This window comes from Delphinapterus leucas, chromosome 11 (assembly GCF_059928025.1).
Source record: "Delphinapterus leucas isolate spDelLeu-1000000601 "Yukka" chromosome 11, BTC_Dleu_Yukka2, whole genome shotgun sequence".
In the NCBI taxonomy this organism is placed as follows: domain Eukaryota; kingdom Metazoa; phylum Chordata; class Mammalia; order Artiodactyla; family Monodontidae; genus Delphinapterus; species Delphinapterus leucas.
Genome location: NC_143139.1, coordinates 55,931,579 through 55,955,675, shown reverse-complemented (window position 1 = coordinate 55,955,675; position 24,097 = coordinate 55,931,579). Strand labels below are relative to the sequence as shown.

The window sequence follows — 24,097 nt, the reverse complement described above, 5'->3', positions numbered from 1 at the left end:
CAGAGGGCTGTGGGAGACAGAGACTCTTAAAGGTGCATACAAACTCTCACATACTCCAGGACCCAGGGTAGAAGCAGTAATTTGAAAAGTGCCTGGGTCAGGCCTACCTATTGATCTTGGAGAGTCTCCCAGAGAGGCAGGAGGCAACTGGATCTCACACTGGGGACATAGACAATGGTGGCAGCCATTTTTGGAAGCTTATTCTACCATGTGAACACTGGTGCTAGCAAGCACCATTTTGGAATTCTCCCTCTAGCTTATTAGCTTTTGGACTCAGCTCTGCCCCTGCTCACCAGTCTTTAGGTACCACTACTGGAATACCTCAAGCTAAGCAACTAGCCGGGTGGGGACATAGCCCCTGCCACCAGCAGGCAGATTGCTTTAAGATGCCCTGAGCCCACAGCCATTCCTGGACATGGCCCTGCTCATCAGCGGGTGGACACCGGCTGCAGGACCACCACAGCCCCACAGCCTGATGAGGTGGGACCCAGCCCAACCACCAGCAGACCAGCACCAGTCCTGGGATGTGCTTGGCCCCAGCCCCAGCCAAAACAATCTTGAGAAAGAAGAACAGAGCTGGAGGTATCATGCTCCCTGACTGCAGATTACACTACAAAGCTACAGTCATCAAAGCAGTTTGGTACTGGCATAAAAACAGATGCATAGGTCAGTGGAACAGAATAGAGAGCCCAGAAATAAACCCATGCACTTATGGTCAATTAATCTATGACAGAGGAGGCAAGAATATCCAATGGGGAAAAGACATCCTGTTCAATAGATGGTGCTGGGAAAACTGGACAGCTACATGTAAAAGAATGAAATTAAAACATTCTCTAACACCATAAACGAAAATAAACTCAAAATGAATTAAAGGCCTAAATGTAAGACTGGAAACTATAAAACTCCTAGAAGAAAATATAGGCAGAACACTCTTTGACATAAATCGTAGCAATGTTTTTTTGGATCTGTCTCGTAAAGCAAAGGAAATAAAAGCAAAAATAAACAAATAGGACCTAATTAAATATAAAAGCTTTTGCACAGCAAAGGAAACCATTGACAAAACGAATAGACAACCTACTGAATGGGAGAAAATATTTGCAAATGATATGACTAATAAGAGGCTAATATCACAAATATAAAAACAGCTCATACAACTCAATATCAAGAAAACAACCAACCTGATTTAAAAATGGACAGAAGACTTGAATAGATACTTTTTCAAAGACATACAGATAGCCAACAGGCACATGAAAAGATGCTCAATGTCACTAATCATCAGAGAAATGCAAATTAAAACCGCGATGAGAGATCACCTCACACCTCTCAGAATGGCTATTATCAAAGAGACAACAAATAACAAGTGTTAGTAAGGATGTGGAGAAAAGAGAACCCTCATGCACTGTTGCTGGGAATGTAAATTGGTGCAGCCATATGGATAAAAGTATGGACGTTCATCAGAAAACTAAAAATAGAACTACCATATGATCCAGCAATTCCACTCCTAGGAATATATCTGAAAAAAAATGAAAACACTAATTTGAATACATGCACCCCCATGTTTATAGCAGCATTACTTACAATAGCCAAGATAAGGAAACAACCAAAATGTCCATCAACAGATGACTAGATACAGAAGTGGTATAGGGGCTTCCCTGGTGGTCCAGTGGCTAAGACTCTGCGCTGCCATTGGAGGGGGTCTGGATTTGATCCCTTGTTAGGGAACTGGGTCCCACATGCCGCAACCAAAAGTTTGCATGCTACAACTGAGGATCCCACATGCCGCAACTAAAGATCCTGCATGCTGCAACTAAAAAAAAAAAAGATCCCACACACTGCAACGAGGGCCCTGCATGCCACAACTAAGATCCAGTGTGGCCAAATAAATAAATAAACAAATTAATTTTAAAAAGTGGTGTGTGTATATATATATATATATATGTATATATGTGTGTATATATATATATATACACATACACACACACAATGGAATACTATTCGGCCATGAAAAAGAATGAAAATTTACCATGACAACATGTATGGACCTGGAAGGTATTATTCTTAGTGAAATAAGTCTGACAGAGAAAGACAAATACTGTGTGTTATCACTTATATGTGGAATCTAAAAAATGAATATAACAAAACAGAAACAGTTGCACACATATGTGCGTCTAGTGGTAACCCATGGGGAGAGAGAAGGGGGGAGGAGCACAACAGGGGTAGGCAATTAAGAAATTCAACTACTATGCATAAAAGAAATAAGCTACAAGGATATACTGTACAGCACAGGAAACATAGCCAATATTTTATAATAACTCTAAATGGAGTATAATCTATAAAAATTTTGAATCACTGTGTTGTACACCTGAAACTTATATAGTATTGTACATCAACTATACCTCAATTTAAAAAAAATCAACCTTACGTCTTACAGCTCTTCCATCTTGGTGGTGGACCTTATAGTTGTGGGTCACTTTGATGTTGAGAATAAATCACCAAGATTCTGTATCCCATCTACATTATGGGAGATGAAAAGAAATGAATTATTAGTTTGAGGGCTCACCTTGATTCACTTCCCACCTTTAGTTTCTCGTTGGAAACCTGAGAAAATGTGTATTTCTTTATGTGTGTTGGAGCCTTCCCTTAATGAGGACGTAACTAGAAAAATATTTTAAATTGGGCCAAAACAAAACAAAATCCCACAGCTTGCTAGACGCCAGAGCTCTCTTTAGGGCATTGTGTCATCTTGCTCTGACCTTGAAGTAGCTGACTGAATGCTTCTTCAAGAGGTCTCTTGAAAGCTGCCAGAATGCATTATGTTAAGCTTTCACCTATTTTTCAAATTACTTCATTTTAAGTATATATCAGCAGGATATATACTAGAGCCTCAGCTTCCAGCCCCAACCCACCCTGGCAGGTGAGCAGACAAGCCTCTCAGACTGATGAGTGCTGGTCGGCACTGATCCTCTGTGCAGGAATCTCTCCACTTTGCCCTCTGCACCCCTGTTACTGCTCTCTCCTCCGTGGCTCCAAAGCTTTCCCCCCACCCACCCCCTGTCTCCAACAGTGAAGGGGCTTCCTCATGTGTGGAAACTTTTCCTCCTTCATAGTGCCTTCCCAGAGGTGCAGGTCCCATCCCTATTCTTTTGTCTCTGTTTTTCCTTTCTTCTTTGCCCTACCCAGGCATGTGGGGAGTTTCTTGCCTTTTGGAAAGTCTAAGGTCTTCTGCCAGTGTTCAGTAGGAGTTGTTCCACATGTAGATGTATTTTTGATGTATTTGTGGGGAGGAAGGTGATCTCCACGTCTTACTCCTCCACCATCTTGAACGTCCCCCCCCCAATAATTTTTAATTATATTTTTTGAATCACACATGTCCTACATGAATATATCGTTATTGTGAAAAATTTATATTATACAGAAGCATACAGAGTGAAAACTGAAGTACCTCTTATCTTAATTTGGGTGCCCCCAAAAGCAGATTCTGAGAAAATGGCTGAAGTATAGATGTAATGGGAAACTCCTTGTTTTCATCCTCTACTTACCACTCACTGAATACTTCTGTACTCCAATGTGTGTGGGGTTTTCCCATATTAAGCAAGTCTTTGGTTCTCTACAGATACCAGATGTCTTGCAATTTAATTCAATTCTGACACCATCTACCCAGAGGTAGCATCAGATCCCATAAATTAAGGACTCAATCTCACAAGACTGCTATCTCATTTCACATGCCAACTGCAAGTCCAGGTTGTTACTTGGGGTTCTGACTGAACAGCTGTAAATCAGAGGTTCCCACAACACCCACCTCAGGTTTGATAATTTGCCAGAATGGCTCACAGAACTCAGGAAAACAGTTTATGTACTAGATTATTAGTTTATTACGAAGGATACAACTCAGGAAGAGCCAGATGGAAGAGATGCATAGGGCAAGATATGCGGGAAGGGGTGTGGAGGTTTCATGCCCTTTTAAGGCATGCCACCCTCCTAGCACCTTCATGTGTTCAGCAATCCAGAAGCTCTCTGAACCCTGTCCTTCGGGGTTTTCAACTTCTGTCCCTCTACCTTTCCCAGGGATTGAAGGGTGAGGCTGATATATTAGATTCCTTTCCCTTATAGATTATTACAAGATATTGAGTAGTTCCATGTGCTATACAGTAGGTCCTTTTTGGTTATCTATTTTATATTTAATAGTGCGTATATGTTAATCCCAAATTCATAATTTATCCCCCCAACCCCTTTCCCCTTTGGTAACCATAAGTTTGTTTTCTGTCTTTGTAAGTTTACTTCTGATTTGTAAATAATTTTGTTTGTAAATAATTTTCATTTCATTTTTTTAGATTCCACATATAAGTGATATATATTTGTCTGGCTTAGTATGGTAATTTCTAGGTCCATCCATGTTGCTGCAAATGGCTTTATTCCATTCTTTTTTATGGCTGAGTAATATTCCATTATATGTAGAAATAGGTATAGATACAGATACATACCACATCTTCTTTATCCATTCACCTACTGACAGACATTTAGGTTGCTTCCATGTCTTGGCTATTGGAAATAGTGGTGTAGTGAACATTGGGGGTGCATGTATTTTTTTGAATTATAGTTTTCTCTGGATATATGCCCAGGAGTGGGATTGCTGGATCATATGGTAACTCTATTTTTAGTTTTTTAAGGAACCTCCATACTGTTCTCCATAGTGGCTGTACCAATTTACATTCCCACCAACGTGTAGGAGGGATCCTTTTTCCCCACACCCTCTCCAGCATTTATTATTTATAGACTTCTTGATGATGTCCATTCTGACCAGTGTGAGGTGATAACACGTAGTTGTTTTGATTTGCATTTCTCTGATAATTAGCGATGTTGAGCATTTTTTCAAATGCCTATTGGCCACCTGTATGTCTTCTTTGGAGAAATGTCTATTTAGATCTTCTGCCCATTTTCTGATTGTGATTTCCTTTTTTTTATATTGAGCTGTATGAACTGTTTGTATATTTTGGAAATTAATCCCTTGTCAGTCACATTGTTTGCAAATATTTTCTCCCATTCTGTAGGTTGCCTTTTCGTTTTGTTTATGGTTTCCTTTGCTGTGCAAAAGCACTATTGTAATTCTTTTTGAAGCCAAATAATGTTTATAAATTTTTCCTTCTATGTAATTTTTAGAATAAGCTAATCAAGGTCCACTTTTTAAAAAATCCTGAGGGGATTTGGACCATAATTGCTTTGCTTTATAATATTGAGTCTTTCTATTCAGGAAAGTGATATGTCCCCATTTAGTAGGTTGTTTTACATGTTTGTAAAAGTTTCATTGTTTTCACATGGGTTTTGTACATTTCTTGTTTCATTTACTCCTCAAAATTTTATAGTTCTTGTTGCTACTGTGAATGGAATCTTTATAATATTTTACAAACATTATCGGCAGTGTATAAGAAAGATATTCATCTTTGCAGGGTGATTATGTATACAGCCACCTTCCTAATTAGTTATTAGTTAAATTTTTACCCCTTCACAGTCTCATGCTTTCAAATTCTCTTATTAGCAATTGGAGACACAAGTTGGCTGCTCTTTCTCTCATCCCGTATTCCCGGAGATTAAAGACAAGTCTTTATGTTTTTGTTTTAACTAGATGTTACTTACATTTTGGATCTCTCAATCTAATTTCCACTACTACTACCACACACTGGTCCCTTGGGATACCCTTTCCCACCTTTAACGTTTTGGCTCAAATATGGCTAGAATTAAAAACAAAAAAAACTTTAGTAAATACTAATGAATATTAAAGGAAATGCTAGAAACAACAGAAACCTAGATTCATGCAAGCTCAGAATTTTTACCGTAGTACCATTTACTTACTTTAAAAAGTGGTATGCATTTTATTGCATTAAAAATTTTAATTTGAGTTGATCCAGTAAAATATAAAATCTTGGAGAAATAATGAATTCTGTAATTGATTCTACAACACTGTCCACTTCCTTCTAATATTCTAATCAGAATCTCACTGGTTCCGAGTTTTTTATTAAGGCTTTTTACTCTTAACTATAGGAGAGATATGAGTATTGATATCAGTAGGAGTTCACACATTAAAAGGTCAGGTAATTTTGGGGGGCGTTCCCTGGTGATCTTGTGGTTTGGATTTGGCACTTTCACTGCCGTAGCCTGGGTTCAACTGCTGGTTGGGGAACTGAGATCCCACAAGCCGTGGGTGCAGCCAAAAAAAAAAAAAGAAACCAAATAACTTTTATTTTTTTCTCTGGTATGGGTTACAAGAGAATATTTCTTTCAAAATACAGAGTTGAGGAATAAAAGTAATAAGTCATACTGAGTGAGGCAGAAATTGGAAATACAAGTCCTAAGACATAAGTGAATTTGTAGCATTGAAATAAATGACTCAGTGTGCTCTTTTGCTATAAATTCAAGCCATTCTAAATTACTTACACTTCCTTGGCCATACTATGCATTTTTATATCTCTGTACCTTGACACATATTGTTTCATCTTCCTGGAATTCCCTTTTTTTCTACCACTTTTGTCCGTTTAGTGGACTCTTCGCAATGAGCCAGTACATTATACGTGTGCTTTCCTCATGCAGTGTTTCAGGGCATACTGTTAAGGATCATCTTCATCAGATCCAAATCAATTACTTCGTTTTTTGTAAATCTCTTTCTAGTCTTCTAGTGACATTACTTACTTCTGTTCTAGTATGTATTACATTGTATTATTACTTTTAATTGTCCTCTACATCCCTTACATCATTGTGAGCCTCACTACCTATCACACATTTTGCCTCTAGTAAGTGTGTTAACTGACACTTAACAATGCAGTGTTCTTGTACCTTGACTTACCTAACCCCTAAGCTTCTGAACTATTTGGCCTTCCATTTATCCCACTCATTCATTTATCCATCCCATCCACCCATTCCATCCATCTCTCTATTCCATACATCCCATCTATCCACCCATCAATTTTATTCATCTGTTCATCTATTCTATCATGCTGTCTGTCCATCCTATCTCTCCATTCTATCTGTCCCATTCATCCATCCATCTATCCAGAAAGCACTTAATACGTGATTTCCTTTTTTTTTTTTTTTGACTGCGTTGGGTCTTCATTGTTGCATGCGGGCTTTCTCTAGTTGCCGCGAGCTGGGGATATGCTGTGTTGCGATGCACGGGCTTCTCATTGTGGTGGCTTCTGTTGTTGTGGAGCACGGGCTCTAGGCATGCGGGCTTCAGTAGCTGTGGCGTACAGGCTCAATAGTTGTGGTGCATGGGCTCTACAGCTCAGGCTCAGTAGTTGTGGCGTACGGGCTTAGTTGCTCCGTGGCATGTGGGATCTTCCCGGGCCAGGGCTCGAACCCGTGTCCCCTGCATTGGCAGGTGGATTCTTAACCACTGCGCCACCAGGGAAGCCCTTAATGTGTGATTTTTAACACTGTGATTGGCACTAGAAATTAAAAAATAAGAAAGATGTAATTTCTGGTTTCAAGGAACTCATAAAAGGGAAGTGGCACAAGCTAAATATATAAATCACTTTCCTATTTTTTGTAGTGGTCAAAGTAAGAGGTCAAGGTAATATTACCATTATTTTTAGTTAACTGCATTTTTTATTTTCTTAAAAATACAATAAAGATTTGTTTACAAATGAAGTGGGGTTTTACTTTTTTCCTGGAATTAATATCACATAGCAGTTTTTATGGCACATGAGATAACATTAATTTTCTGGAAAACTATAGATGCTTTTTCCATTATTCCAGGAGACTTTTAAAGCAACAATATATGATGTGGTGTCTTCCAATATAATAAATGATGGTTTTATAACGTGCAGTTGCTACAAAGAGATTTACTGTATATAAATGATAAAGCAAAATGTGTGAGCATATTTTAATGTTCATGTTTTTTTAAATGTTTTTCACCCATAAATAGATAACTCCTCTAATTTAGGAAATGAAATAAAGAAATAAAATTTTAATTTTAAATACAAACAAGATTTTTAAATATGTTGCACAGCTGTCATCAAGAAGGGAACAGAGAGGGAAGGACCAGCCTCCTTCCACATGTGGGAAAAAGGAGCAGGCCTTGGCTTTCTTACTAGACTGGTATGAAACCAGGAAGTGGAAGAGAGGCCAGGCGGGCATGGTGTGCATGAACACCTACCTTTAACATGGTGTCCCTGTCTGCCAGCAAAATATGGCTCCATAAAACTCAGATTCTGACTGATAGGATGAGCAAGTCCTCATCTCAGTGGTCAGGGTGAGCCCAGAGATGATTCAAGTGTTTCTTATTAAGACTCACAGTGCTCTCATCCCAATCTTGAGCAGAATTTTAACTGCCTGTGTTCTGAGGTAAAAATATGAGGAGACAGAGAAGGTGCAAACGTTTTCACTTTGCAGAATGTTACTTTATCTGTGGATAAAATTACTGCTGCGATTTAAGTGATTCAGAGGTTAAAAAGGAATGTGGAATATTGGCTATGAAGCTTATTGCACTACATGTGTATATTTTAAATTAGGTTATAATGTTCAGCATTAAAAGTAAACATATTTGTTCTCTGTTTAACCTCTCTGCTAGATTTAGATAGTCAGATATTCTCACTACAGGCACATCTCAGAGATACTGCAAGTTCAGTTGCAGGCCACCTCAATAAGCACACATTGCAATAAAGTGAGTCACATGAATTTTTTCGTTTCCCAGTGCATATAAAATTAATGTTTACACTATACTGTAGTCTATTAAGTGTGCAATAGCATTATGTCTTAAAAAGCAGTATATATACCTTAATTTAAATAATTACTTTATTGCCAAAAAATGCTAACCATCATCTGAGCTTTCAGCAAGTCCTAATCTTTTTGCTAGTGGAGGGTCTTGCCTCAGTGTTGATGGCTGCTGACTGATCAGGGTGGTGGTTGCTGAAGGTTGAGGTGCCTGACAATTTCTTAAATAAGACAGCAATGACATCTGCCACATCAGCTGACTCTTCCTTTGACCAGCATTTCTCTGTAGCATTCAATGCTGTTTGATAGAATTTTACCCAAAATAGAACTTCTTTCAAAATTGGATTTCAAACTCTGCCACTTGCTTTGTCAACTAAGTTTATATCATATTCTAAATCCTATGTTGTCATTTCAACAGTCTTCACCAGGAGTAGATTCCATCTCAAGAAATCACTTTCTTTGTTCATCCATAAGAAGCAACTCCTCATCTGTTCAAGATTTAGCATGAGACTGCAGCAATTCAGTCATATCTTCAGGCTCCACTTCTAATTCTAGTTCTCCTGCTATTTCCACCACATCTGCAGTTACTTCCTCCGCTGAAGTCTTGAGCCCCTCAGAGTCATCCATGGGGGTTGAAATCAACTTCTTCCAAACTCCTGTTCGTGCTGATATTTTGACCTCTTCCCATGAATCACGGATGTTCTTAATGGTATCTCAAATGGGGAAGCCTTTTCAGAAGGCTTTCAATTTAGTAAACCATGTCGTAAACAGATGTACAGTCATCCAGGCTCTGTTGTTCCATTCATAGAGCACAGGCAGAGCAGATTTTGCATAATTCTTAAGGTCTCTAGGATTTTCAGAATGGTAAATGAACGTTGGCTTCAACTTCAAGTCACCAGCTGCATTAGCCTGTCCTCTGAAGCTCTGAAGCAAGGCATTGACTTCTCTATGAAAGTCCAAGATGGCATTGTCTTCAATAGAAGGCTGTTTCCTCTACACTGAAAGTTTGTTGTTTAGTGCAGCCACCTTCATTAATATCCTTTTTTTAAATTAGTTTTTCTTGGAGTATGGTTGCTTTACAATGTTGTGTTAGCTTCTACTCCACAGCAAAATGCATCAACCATACATATACATATATCCCATTGCTTTTGGATTTCCCTCCCATTTAGGACACCACAGTGCATTAAGTAGAGTTCACTGTGCTATACAGTATGTTCCCCTCAGTTGTCTATTTTATACACAGTATCAATAGTGTATATGTGTCAATCCCGATCTCCCAATTCATCCCACCCCACCCCTTTCCCCCGTGGTATCCGTACATTTGTTCTCTACCTCTGTGTCTCTATTTCTGCTTTGCACATAAGGTCATCTATACCATTTATCTAGATTCCACATATATGCGTTAATATACAGGATTTGTTTTTCTGTCTTACTTCACTCTGTATGACACTCTGTAGCTCCATCCACGTATCTACAAATGACACAATTTTGTTCCTTTTTATGGCTGAGTAATATTCCATCGTATATATGTACCACATCTGCTTTACCCATTCCTCTGTTGATGGACATTTAGCTTGCTTCCATGACCTGGCTATTGCAAATAGTGCTGCTATGAACATTGGGGTGTATATGTTTTTTTGAATTATGGCTTTCTCTGGGTATATGCCTAGTAGTGGGATTGCTAGGTCATATGGTAGTTCTATTTTTAGTTTTTTAAGGAAACTCTGTACTGTTCTCCATAATGGTTGTACCAGTTTACATTCACACCAACAGTGTAAGAGGTTCCCTTTTCTCCACACTCTCTCCAGCATTTATTGCTTGTAGACTTTTTGATGATGGACATTCTGACTGGTGTGAGGTGATACCTCATTGCAGTTTTGATTTATATTTCTTTAATAATTAGTGATATTGAGCATCTTTTCATGTGTTTGTTGACCATCTGTATGTCTTCTTTAGAGAAATGTCTATTTAGGTTTTCTGCCCATTTTTTGATTGGGTTGTTTGTTTTTTTGATATTGAGCTGCCTGAGCTGCTTGTATATTTTGAAGATGAATCCTTTGTCAGTTGCTTCATTTGCAAATATTTCCTCCCATCCTGAGGGTTGTCTTTTCATCTTGTTTATGGTTTCCTTCGCTGTGCAAAAGCTTTTAAGCTTAATTAGGTCCCATTTGTTTATTTATTTATTTATTTTTTATTACTCTAGGAGGTGGGTCAAAAAGGATCTTGCTGTGGTTTATGTCATAGAGTGTTCTGCCTATGTTTTCCTCTAAGAGTTTGATAGTGTCTGGCCTTACATTTAGGTCTTTAATCTATTTTGTGTTTATTTTTGTGTATGGTGTTAGGGAGTGTTCTAATTTCATTCTTTTTCACATGTAAGTGTCCAGTTTTCCCAGGACCACTTATTGAAGAGGCTGTCTTTTCTCCATTGTATATTCTTGCCTCCTTTGTCATAGATTAGGTGACCATAGGTGTATGGGTTTATCTCTGGGCTTTCTATCCTGTTTCATTGATCTATATTTCTGTTTTTGTGCCAGTACCATACAGTCTTGATTACTGTTGCTTTGTACTATTGTCTGAAGTCTTAGCTAGATCTTCTAGATAACTTGCTGCGGCTTCTGCATCAGCCCTTGCTGCTTCACCTTGTGTTATGGAGATGACTTCTTTCCTTAAACCTCATGAACCAATCTGTGCTAGCTTCAAGCTTTTCTTCTGCCATTTCCTCATCTCTCTCAGCCTTCATATAGACTTGAAGGGGTTAGGGCTTTGCTCTGGTTTAAGCTTTCACTTAAGGGAATATTGTGGTTGGTTTGATCTTCTATCCAGACCGCTAAAACTTTCTCCATATCAGCAATAAGGCTATTTCACTTTCGTACCATTCATGTGTTCACTGGAGTAGCATTTTTTTATTTCCTTCAAAAACATCTCCTTTGCATTTACAACTTGGCTAACTGCTTGGCCCAAGAGACCTAGGTTTTGGCCTATCTCAGCTTTCAACATGCCTTTCTCACTAAGCTTAATCATGTCTAGCTTTTGATTTAAAGTGAGAGACATGTAACTCTTCCTTTCACTTGAACACTTAGAGGACATTTAGGGTTATTAATTGGTCTAATTTTAATATTGATGTGTCTCAGGGAATGGGAAAGCCTGAGGAGGGTAGAGAGACAGGGGAATGGCTGGTTGGTGGAGCAGTCAGAACACACACAACATTTATGGATTAAGTTCGCTGTCTTACATGGGTGCCATCATGGCACCTCAAAACAATTACAATAGTTACATGAAAGATCCCTGATCATAATCACCATAACAAATATAATAGTGAAAAACCTTGAAATATTGCAAGAATTACCAAAATGTGACACAGAGACACAGAGTAAGCAAATGCTATTGGAAAAGGGTCACTAATAGACTTGCTCGACACAAACTCACAATTTGTAAATAACACAGTATCTGTGAATCACAGTAAATCAAAGTGCAATAAAATGAGGTATGCCTGTATTGAGGGTCTTCTGCTAATGAACTGCATCTAGAACTACAACTAATTTGCTGTCTCCTTTAATATGATACGCATATACTTTCATGAAATTTCTAGAAAATTATGTGCTCCAAGACTATAAACCGCAGGAAATTCATCATTGTTACACCATTAAATCTCAGTGGAAGACAGAACAATTTAAATGTAAACAAATATACCTCTAGTTTACTACCAAAAGTTATCTAAAACCAAGATGCAGTATCTTATTTTAATTCTTGAAAATTGTATTTTGAAAGACTTTACATTTTCCCTGTTCTTGCCACCATTTTTATCAACTGGAATAGAATTGATGATGGGATTATTTATGCCATTTTGTATACATTAAAAATTCAAGGGCTTTCCTGGTGGCGCAGTGGTTGAGAATCCGCCTGCTGATGCAGGGGACACGGATTCGTGCCCCGGTCCAGGAAGATCCCACATGCCGCGGAGCAGCTGGGCCCGTGAGCCATGGCCGCTGAGCCTGCGCATCCGGAGCCTGTGCTCCGCAACGGGAGAGGCCACAACAGTGAGAGGCCCGCATACCGCAAAAAAAAAAAAACGACATTCAAGCCTGTTGCAAGTATGTACTTGTTAAAAACAAAAACAAAGCCCTCAAAGCTGAAAAGATATTGTAAAATTTTTCATCTGAAAGTTTGTTTGGTAAAAGAAGATATCTAAATGAGAAAGTTTTCTATTATGAAAATAAATATCAATTAATAAAAAAAATTTTATAATTGATCTCTATATTTACTCTAATTAAAGATTAAATTAAAGCTCAAAAATTTTTATGTTTTTAGCAAAGTAGAAAATAGCGACATCTTGCTGTTTGCTTTGGCTTTCTTTCTGTTACTAACTCTCATGTTGATAGTTGCATAGCATGGTATGTTAATTAATTCCCAAGGCTACAAAATAAATTATTCTTAGAAAATATGACCTACCCATTTATCTTTTGACAACATGTCAATGGAATATTCCTTAGGAAATACAGCAATTAAAGGAATTAACAATTAAAAGGTATCCATATTTCATGGTTAAAACAAAAGCATATAATTTATATCAAAGTACTTTGAAAAATATGGAGTGCTGTGCAAATGTAAAATAATAATAACTTTTGTATTTTTAATCTTAATTTTCCTAGTGTCTTTTCTCCTGTTTAGTAGGGCTTCTTTGTGCCTTGCATTTGATCTCTAATTCCATTTCTTTTTCTCTTGGCCAACCCTACCAGGCAGAGAATAAGAAAGGGATAAGGAACTAAAAAAGCACTGTGCTAGGCCCTTTAGATAATGATCTCATTTAATCTTAGAGCATGGAAAACTCTCATTATTAGATAAGTCAGGTGTCTGTGACTCTTCTGGCCATAGGTGAAATAGGTCTTGGTTATTGTTTTGTTTGTGTCAGCTTTTGTCTTGATGTTATTATTCCTGTTAGTTTCCTTACTGCTACTTCAATGATCCTGAGTCCTTGAAACAAACAAAAAAAACACAGGCCATCATAAAATGATTGAACTTGAAAGGATCATTAAGGATCCTCAAGCCCAATCAATTCCCTTCATTGTAGAGATAAAGAAACTAGGAGCAACATGACAAGGACTAAATGCCACAAGCAACAATCACCTTTCCCCTGTTCAGTTCAAAACTACTTCACCATTTAGCATCTCTAAGAGTTAGGACAAAAGTATGACCAAGGTGCTGTGATAGCATGAGGAGGGATACTTAGCTGAGATGTGTGTGTGTGTGTGTGTATGAGAAAGAGAGAGAGAGAAAGAGAGAGAGAGAAATGCAGAGAAACAGAAAGAGCTCTCAGGAGATGGGTGAAAAAAGTTTTCCTGCAGTGATTGACACCTTAGGATCAATAAGAAGTAATCCAGGTTAAGATGAAGAGGAAAGGGCATTAAATTCAGAGGAAATAGCATACTAAAAAATATGAAAGGTTGAGAGAACGTGGGTGTGTGAAACTGAATGAGGGAATTAAAATGGCATATAAAATGGCCAATGGAAAATATCATTAATATTATGAAGACTCAAGAGGTAAATTCTTCTCAGAGATCTGTATTTGTTTTGATGATCTTGTACTTTAATTATCTTATGGGATTCACATACCCCTCCTCCCTATGTTTTTCTTTTTTACCATGGCTACCAGGAAGCTTAGTGCTTAGTTTTGAAATTTTTTTTAATAAATTTATTTATTTATATATTTATTTTTGCCTGCATTGGGTCTTTGTTGCTGTGCGTGGACTTTTCTCTAGATGCGCCAAGTGGGGGCTACTCTTCGTTGTGGTTCGCGAGCTTCTCATTGTGGTGGCTTCTCTTGTTGCAGAGCACGGGCTCTAGGTACGCAGGCTTCAGTAGTTGTGGTGCACAGGCTCAGTAGTTGTGGCTCTCTGGCTCTAGAGCACAGGCTCAGTAGTTGTGGTGCACGGGCTTAGTTGCTTCGTGGCATGTGGGGTCTTCCGGACCAGGGATCGAACCTGTGTCCCCTGCATTGGCAGGCGGATTCTTAACCACTGTGCCACCAGGGAAGCCCTTAGTTTTGTATTTAATTGTGGTAGCCTCTTTTGAGACTTGTTTTTCTGATATAATTATATTATCCTTTTTTAAAATTTCCTTCTTATTTATTGTTTAAGTTGTCTTTAAAAAAATTATTTTTGCTCTCTTATTGACGGTCTGAAAGAGTCCCTGATATGGAAGAGAGGGGAACGCCAGAACAAATTGTGTCTACTTCTCTACTTCTGGCCAGGACTGTCCCTGTATTGACCAATGACTTTTTCATGGCTGTAGAGAATAATTTTTGGTGTTAATAGACATGTGATTCAGTGGCATAATGATTTAATTAAAATGTTGAAGCTTAGATGTGACAAGCCAAAATGGAGACCAGTTAATTAAGCATAGAATGACCTTTTACAATAATCAAAGAATTTCCTTTATTTCTTCCAGGGATTCAAAGTTTAAATAGACTTTTTATATTCCACATAAAATATACAGGCTTAAAGTTTCCAGGAAGGTATTTTTTGGAATTCTAATCTTTTTTCTTGATTGATTCTAAAATTGGGATAATGTACCACCCCTAAATTGCTGAAAGTAAAAATTTTTTTCAGATCTGTAGTCACACAGTCTGTTAAATTAAACAAACATTTTTTCCCTGTAAGCCATACTCAAATTTTTTTTGAAAGAAAGCAGTTTTTTTGAAATAGCAGTTTGGGGCTTCCCTGGTGGCACAGTGGTTGAGAGTCCACCTGCCGATGCAGGGGACACGGGTTCGTGCCCCGGTCCGGGAAGATCCCACATGCCACGAAGCGGCTGGGCCCGTGAGCCATGGCCACTGAGCCTGCGCGTCCGAGCCTGTGCTCCGCAACGGGAGAGGCCACAGCAGTGAGAGGCCCGCGTACCGCAAAAAAAAAAAAAAAAGAAAAATAGCAGTTTGATAATAGTGAATGCTATAATTTGGGGGATCTTGTAATTTTCCAATAGGGAACACTTGAGTACAGCATTAAAGTGATTTTCAGCAATGTGCCTTGATTTGGCTATGGTATTATTATTTAGCATTACATTATTTTCTGTTTACTATTGTACATAATCAAGACCATGAACTTATATAGGCTTGAATGCCACAGTTGCCCATATACCATGACTGTGTTAGTGGGATGAGAACTGAAGCATGCCTGTGTGTTCATACTGGATATTTTCATGACTGATCGCAAAGCATGCAGTTAGATTGACTGTAGCCAGTCACTCCAATATGTTGTACAACAGTAATTTTGTATATTTGGATTTAACCCATATGGGAAAAAATATCACCAAGTAAAGCTTTGTCTAAAAATATGATTTTTATAGGTTATTTTTTTAACTATCACTTCTCACTTTTGTCCTTGTTTCGCATCGCTTGAGCTGTAAGTCGAAGTGCTCAGAATAATCACTGAATTCATACCATATGACCCTGCTGCATGTGAGAACAGATACTAGTCTATATAAGGAATAAATGTGTGTTTTAAGGATTTCATGTAAAGATTTTAAATCCAGTTTTTCCATTGCTTCCTTTAACAGACAGATGTGTCTACAGAAAATATGTTGGCCCCAAGAAATAGTAAAATCACTCTTAGGAAAGCAGCAAATCCTTTAAAGTAACCATTTTAAAGGAAAATTGTGAATATATCCCTGAGAAAATAAAATAAACATTCCATACTGCCATTAGAGAATTACTTTACAGGCAGAAGTTTTCAAAGGCTGCCCATAAACATCTAAACCTTTATAGTGTGTATCCTTGTATTAACTCACAACTTCCTCTCCACTATTCTCCCCCATGAAATCTCTGCTCAAGTCTTATGTTTTTCTTGCCATTCTCTGAAGATACCATGAGCTCTTGCCTCAGGACCTTTGCATTCAAACTTTCCTCCCTCTATGCTTAGCAAGTTTCTACTGACTGTCCCCCCCCCCACTATTTTGTTTACATTCAGTCTGATTTCACAGGAAGTTCCGACACACAAATTATACCATAGAATTAATCTTACACTGAGCTGAGCAGACTGGCTTCTGATACCTACATGTCAGTCAGTTATTACCTGTGGGAAACCCTGGAAGGGATGGTGGAAGGCAGTTTGTGAAGGGTGGGGAGCAAAACCTTGCAGGCCTGGCGGTTTCTGTCAGCTTAGGGCAATTCTCTGGAGAATAGGGTAGCTGTATTGGCACCTTATAAGGTGGATCTTGTTGAGGCACCAACTGCATCCACTGTAAAAGTGGTTCATAAATATGTTGTGTCTAACAGGATCAGCATGGTAGCATACAGCAACAACAACAACAATGTACATTCTACAATGGCATTATGGGTTATTAGATTTTATTCATTTCTGTGTATCAGAAGCTGAATGAATTAGCAAACCGATTAAAGAAGAAACTTGTAGATTAGGAATCAATGAAAGTCTTAATAATCTGTGAGATAATGAGCTAATTTTAGCACCCAACAACTTGCATTCAATCAGAATTTATTGAGCTCTTACTATGTGCCAGTTCCCATACTAGGCACTGGTGATATAAAGGTAAATCAAATAGATGTTCCACCCTCCCCACAACAAGGAGCCTAAAATATAGTGGATTAATTAAATATTATACATCTAAAACACACACACACAGATCTTGCATGACAGTTGAATATTTTGTCAGATTAAAATAGACTCCCATGCTATATGTTTTCAGCATTATATGATAAGAAAATTCTCTTTCAACTTTCAACTCCTGCACTGAAGATTTTTTTGTGTGTTTGGGTTTAATGGATAGGACAGTGACATAATGGAAAAAAATATACATGTTGTGATTAAACAGATATATTTAAATTCCAGAGCAGGACTCATTCTGAAATTTAAACCTTGGCAAGTTACAGAATAAATTTGAGCCTTGTTTCTTTATCTCTAAAGAAAATGGCAATGAAATACTTACTGTGCAGGGTTAATGTGTGGTCTTCAAACAATGTCAGTTCTTTCCTCTTTCCAGAAATTATATGTTGAATATGGGTTTTGAAAGAGAGGAAGATAAAATAGACTGCTTCCAATTACTTTAGGACTATCTGACAATGAAAAACTCTGAAACTGCACAATTTCTATCCTGAACGTTAGTATTGCTACAAATTTTTGGTATGTGCAGAAGTTTTGGAAAGCAAGCCTTGTTCTTGGTAAACTGAAAAATATTAATCAATTTTTATTCCTCCTATTCCAAAGAGCTATCTGAGGGAAAAGGAGCTCATTGGTACGGATTTTCTTTTTTCTGTAACTGAATTTTTCTATGATCTTTCCACAATCATCATGAAGAGAAAAAAATTGGCTCACCTGACTAAGGCTCACATAGAAAAGAACTAATCTTCAGCTGCTTAGTAAATTCCTACAAGTTAGAAGATTTATGTAAAAGGCAATAGGACAAAAATGCAAAGTTTTATGAGCCCTATAGTTGGGTGAAGACTAGACAAAAATGTGAAGAAGACAGTGTTTGTCTTTGGTGTTCCTGATCTCTCCTTTCACTCCTCCATCTTGGGTATACAGGGCTCTCCAGTGCTTTCCCCTTTCTCCTTATTGGAGGTTCTGTTAAATTAATTTGTAAGTGTATTACCTCCCTCAAGGGTATTTTCTGGTCAATAAGGAGGCAGGACAAAGTCAGAGGAATATATGTATAGTCAATTTGAGAAATATATGATTCTGTAAGGAGTATAAGGAATATGTTTAATGAACTCACGGATTTTTACACCTAAATAAGACAGTTTGATGTGGTAAAATGAACACTGGACAAGCATAGTGGGCATAGGAGGTTTTTTCATCCATTCTCCCTTTTTGAGCAATAGCGTAATAGTATTATAATTTCCTTTTGTGGAATTACCTCTCCCCTATTAAGTGAAAACTTTCTGAGACCATAAATCAAGGTACATTCCTCACTGACTAAGAGGTGGGTGGATGACCCAAGAGTCAATCTGACTTTTTCTTCCTGGTCCTTGGACTTGTTAATGGAATGATCCAGGAATAAAGACAACAGTTGGTTCCTCATGTTCTATGATTGCTCTCTGTCAAAACATTGAACAGTTCCTGTTCCTGAGCCCACTGTAGCTACCTGGTTTTGTACTTTCTGATCTTGGCACTTGAGGCTTTGCTTTACTTCTGTGAGAACTCCATTATCTTCTAGCACATTCCTTCTTTCTTAGGATAGCCAGGGGGGTTTCTGTTGCTTACAACCAAAGACTGACATCCGACTCAAGGTATCAGGAGACATGATGGCTCTGCGTGAAATACTTAGCATATCTGGTTTTATTTTTCTCATGTGTGAAAAGGAAGTGGTCGAACTACATGGTTTCTAATTTCTTCTCTAATTATAAAAAGAAATAAATGTATAAGGTTGCCCTCCTTAGAAGTCTTTAATAATTCTGAACATATGCCTATTCCTAGATGAATAGATTCAGGGATAATGCACTTTCCCATTAACTGCGACTTCTTATTTGGTCTCTTAGCATGCCTTCAGCCTCTAGGCCCTGGAGTCCATTTAAGGTCATTTAAGCAGAGGCCACATCTGCGGTATCTGAATTATCTGGCTAAGCATCCTGAACTCATTGGATATTTGCCAACCATATGCTAGATCAGGGCCGGTCAGAATGGCCTCATTTTGAAGGACTATTTAAATGGCAAGAGAAATTACATCCTAGAGAAAGGAAAACATGGGTAAAGAGCCCAAGGAATTGGCACAGCTGGGTATCATTAGCAATAATCAAACCTTATCCAAGATAAAAAGCAACAGGAAGTGAGATGGGGGCAATGTGTATATGTATGTGTATGAATATGTATGTATTTATGTACATGTATGTGTGTGTATATATATATGTGTGTGTAAGAAATTGAATGTGTAAACACTTTTTAAAAATCTTGTTTCTTCTGCCTGCTTTGCCCCCTCATTCCTAACTTGAATCTTTCTACTGTGTTCCAATGAGAGTGTTTGATGTACTGAAATCATCTTAGAATTTCAGTCTTTGAGGCAGTGACTTTAATGCTACAGACTCAGAGGAAGATTAAATAATTACATCATTAACAAGAAAAAAAAGTGCAAATGTTAAACAACTGCCGGAGAATCTAACCAATGTGAAAAACAGATCCATGAAAGATCCATATCCTTTTCTTCTCCAGTTATTATATATCTTATAATGATTAATTTTCTGATTATAAAATAAAACATTTACTTTAGAAAACAATAACTTGGAAAATAAATGAAGTATATATAAAGGAGCAAATAAATATTATCTATACTTTTACCATCCAGGTATATCCACTATTAGTATCTTGATGTATTTTCTTTTATTTGCAGAAAATGTTTTTTAATGAAATAATACAAATTTGGGCTTTACTGAGCCTAGTTTGGGAATTCTTCTAATTCTAAACATGCATTTAGTTACCAATTAGTTAGACAAGAGTTCCCTTAGCAGCCCTTAATTTAGCTTTAAAAATATTCTTTAAAAATAATTATCCAGCAGATTTTATTTTTGAAGCTTAAATTTGGTGGTTTACATTTGCCTCTCCCCCATCCCAATCCCTTTCACTCACTCCATTGTACCAATCTTTGCTCACCTTCAAGTATAAGCCAAAAGTCCCCACCCCCAACCACACAAATCCACAGGACATGTCAAAATAGGAAGAGATAGTCAATGATAATAATTGAACACATGTGGCAGATACCTTACCAATGACTTTTTGTGTTTTATCTCATTTAATCCTCACAAAGCCTTATGATAAAGATACTATTAATGTGCTCATTTTACTGATGAGGAAACTAAATCTCAGGGAAAGTAAATGACTTGCTTAAGATGGTCATAAACTAGTTAGTGGCAAAGCTGACATTTACTCTCAGGTCAACCTGATCTCAAAGCCACTATGCTACTGTAGCATGTAAGGGCAAAGAAAAGCCATGCCTAGACAAAATTGTGAAGGCAAAAATCTGTGTTTAGTGCTCTTAATTCCCATCCAGTAGGAGCCCTTTTTAAAAAATAGTCTTTGATGGGAAGAAGGGTATTCATTAAGGGCTTTCTGTATTAAGGTACGTGAGATACTTTGAACATTATGATGTTCGTAGGGAGCATTGACCTCTAGAACATTAGATCTGGCATCTAGAGTTCTACTAAGTTATCTAGCTATACTAAGTATGATCTCATTCCTTCAATTTACAGATAAAAAATGGAAGCCTAGAGAGGTGAGATTATAATTTCCTGGCAATAATAGAGTATGGCCTAGAATCTGTGTCTCTTGATTCTCTCAATCTAGAACTTTCTGGTCACACCGAGGCTTCTTTGTTTCATAAGGTAGATGAATCTGATGAAACAAAATGATTTTGAATGGACTTTGAAAAGTATTGTTTTTCCACCTGCTAGATGATTTTCTCTAGGTTCCAGTTTTTTAGGCCAAGGCACACAGTGGCTAATATTTACTTTCAAGGCTTTGTGTCTTTCTGATTTTATCAACAGAATCACTTGAGATTCAACCAGTTCATATTCCTAAGTTTTAAAATGCCCATGTGAAACATTTTCTGTACCATCTGTCCTATGTGTTGTTTCAATTTATATGGAACCACATAAGGCAGAAGTTATGTCTGAAATGGTTTCATGTTATAATATGTGTTCTTTTTCTCTTTTTGGCTCTTTGTTATAATTTTTTTTATAGAAAAACATATCAAACACAAAAACTAACCAAATGAAACAAAAGTATAAAACACAGTCCCTTTGCGTAGTTTAACAGAAACAGTAGTTTAGAAAATAAAAGGATAAATTGATGCATATAGATCTATTTCTGTTTGAATTCTTATGATTGGTCTCAAGTCTACTTCCCTTGGAAGAGTTCATTCTGAATTTTTCCATCATGAAATTCAGTGCTTCTCTTCAATCCAGAACTCAAGGCCATTACTGAAGCCACTTTACCTTTAGTCTGGAAGGTACTTTCTTTCCCATTGGTTTTGACCTTAAGCTTGATCTTGACCCCCTGAGTTTGACTATTTAAAATAATTAGGTTGCAGAAATAACAAGAACATTTCTCATTAGATAGAAATGATGAGAACAGAATGTCTATTTAGTTTTCTTCCAATAAAGTGAGCTGAAATTCCCAGAAGACTGAATAAGAATAGATAGTAAGGGCAGATGTTTTCAGATTTGTAGACTTATGAAATAATTCTGTGAAATGTCATTTGAATAAGTATATGCTTTACAAAACTAAGCTCTGTCAGCACCACACCCAGGACATTTACTATAATATGCATTTCAAATAACCATGTATGGATTTTCTTTTTTTTTTTAATTAATTAATTAATTTTTGGCTGTATTGGGTCTATCTTGTCTGTCTTGACCATGGGACTGGAAGCTTCAGGAAGCAGGATAATGTATATCTCATTCACCACTGTGTATCCAGAATCAAGCCCAGTGATTGGCATATAGTAGACATTTAGAAAATATTTGATAGTAAATGAATCTAACCCCCACATAGGACAGCATTACCCAGCATCATAGAATAGGGCTTATCATAAAAAAAGGGGAAACCTGTATTTTTTCCTTCAGGCTTTACCACTGTCAGGGAATTGAGAAAAGGATTTCTGGATGCATAAATTTTCTTTTAGTCATGTGCCGAAGGATACAGGATATAGGATATTTTTGAATACTGTATAATTGTGAATATTAAAATGTACAAGCTCATACAACTCAATAACAAAAAACCAAACAATTCAATAAAAAAATGGGCAGAAGAACTAAACAGACATTTTCCCAAAGACATCCAAATGGCCAACAGGTACCTGAAAAGATGCTCAATATCACTAATCATCAGGGAAATGCAAATCAAAGCCACAGTGAGATATTACCTCACACCTGTTAAATGGTTATCATTAAGAAGACAATTGATAACAAGTGTTGGCAAGGATGTGGAGAAAAGAGAAACCTTGTACACTGTTAGTGGGAATATAAATTGGTTCAGCCACTATGGAAAACAATATGGAAATTCCTCAAAATATTAAAAATAAATCTACCATATGACCCATCAATGCTACTTCTGGGTGTATACCTAAAGGAAATGAAAACAGGATATTGAGAGATATATGCACTCCCATGTTTATTGCAGCATTATTCACAATAGCCAAGATATGGAAACAACCTAAGGCCCACCAACAGATGAATTGTTAAGAAGTTGTGGTATAATACACACAAATGGAATATTATTAAGTCATGACAAAGAAGGACATCTTGTCATTTGTGATAACCTGGATGAATCTTGAGGACATTATGCTAAGTGAGGTAAGTCAGACAGAGAAAGATAAGTACTATATGATTCACTCATATGTGGAATCTAAAAAAGCCAAATTCGTAGAAACAGAGTAAAATGGTGGTTACCAGGGGATGGGGGCGGGGGAGGAATGGGATAGAACATATGTTGTTTAAGGGTACAAACTTGCAACAAGTAGTAAATAAGCCTTAGAGATAAGAACTTAGTTATTCTAACCACTCAAATGATGAGAAATGATAATTAGGTAAAGTGATAGAGGTGCTAATTATTGATAAAATGACAATCATACTACAATATATAAAGGTATCAAAATCAGTATGTTGTATCCCTTACATTTACACAGTGTTATATGCCAAATATATTTCTATTTATTTATTTTTTAAAATATTATTATTTTTTATTTTTGGCTGTGTTGGGTCTTCGTTGCTGTGCATGGGCTTTCTCTAGTTGTGAGCGGGGGCTACTCTTTGTTGTGGTGGCAGGCTTCTCGTTGCAGCGGCTTCTCTTGTTGTGGAGCACAGGCTCTAGGCACGCAGGCTTCAGAAGCGGCACTTGGGCTCAGTAATTGTGGTGCACGGGCTCTAGAGTGCAGGCTCAGTAGTTGTGGCACATGGGCTTAGTTGCTTCATGGCATGTGGGATCTTCCAGCACCAGCGCTCGAACCTGTGTCCCCTGCATTGGCAGGAGGATTCTTAACCACTGAGCCACCAGGGAAGTCCCATATACTTCTATTTAAAATGTACAAATATTCATTTTGTATTGCATACCTAACTATAAATGAAACTAAATTTGTTTAACTTATGAGAATTCCAAAATGTAAGAGATTTATAAAGGTAGCCAATCCTTAACCGTATAAAATGCTTTTCTTCCCAAAGTAATGATAGATTAGATTTCTAGATATAAATTATAGGCATCCATCACCTATAGGTAGGGAATATCTGGGGTGAAGGAGATAGACAAAGAAGACCTCTATGAAGAGATGACATTTAAATGGAATGCATGATAAAGTGGGGTAGAGGTGAGGTGTTGCTTTTGGTTGCTACCATCTATTTGAGCTATAGGTCTGAGCTAAATTTTAAAATATATTATGTAGCATCTCTGTAATACGATGTCCA

General features: G+C 37.4%; 1 protein-coding gene across 22 annotated transcripts in view; it reads left to right on the top strand.

Moving 5' to 3' along the window:
- Positions 1-24,097, top strand: part of LOC149748030 (uncharacterized) — a 218,059-nt gene that overhangs the window by 66,862 nt on the left and 127,100 nt on the right. For 2 of the 22 annotated variants that reach the window (XM_089921038.1, XM_089921035.1), the window contains exon 3: positions 22,821-22,993. The exons of 19 other annotated variants lie outside the window; for them this stretch is intronic. In XM_089921038.1, coding sequence (XP_089777164.1) covers positions 22,821-22,882 — 62 coding nt within the window. In that variant the 3' untranslated portion in view covers positions 22,883-22,993. Of the gene's footprint in view, positions 1-12,569; positions 16,716-22,820; positions 22,994-24,097 lie in introns of those variants that run through there. One more of the 22 variants, XM_089921036.1, reaches the window with a different exon arrangement.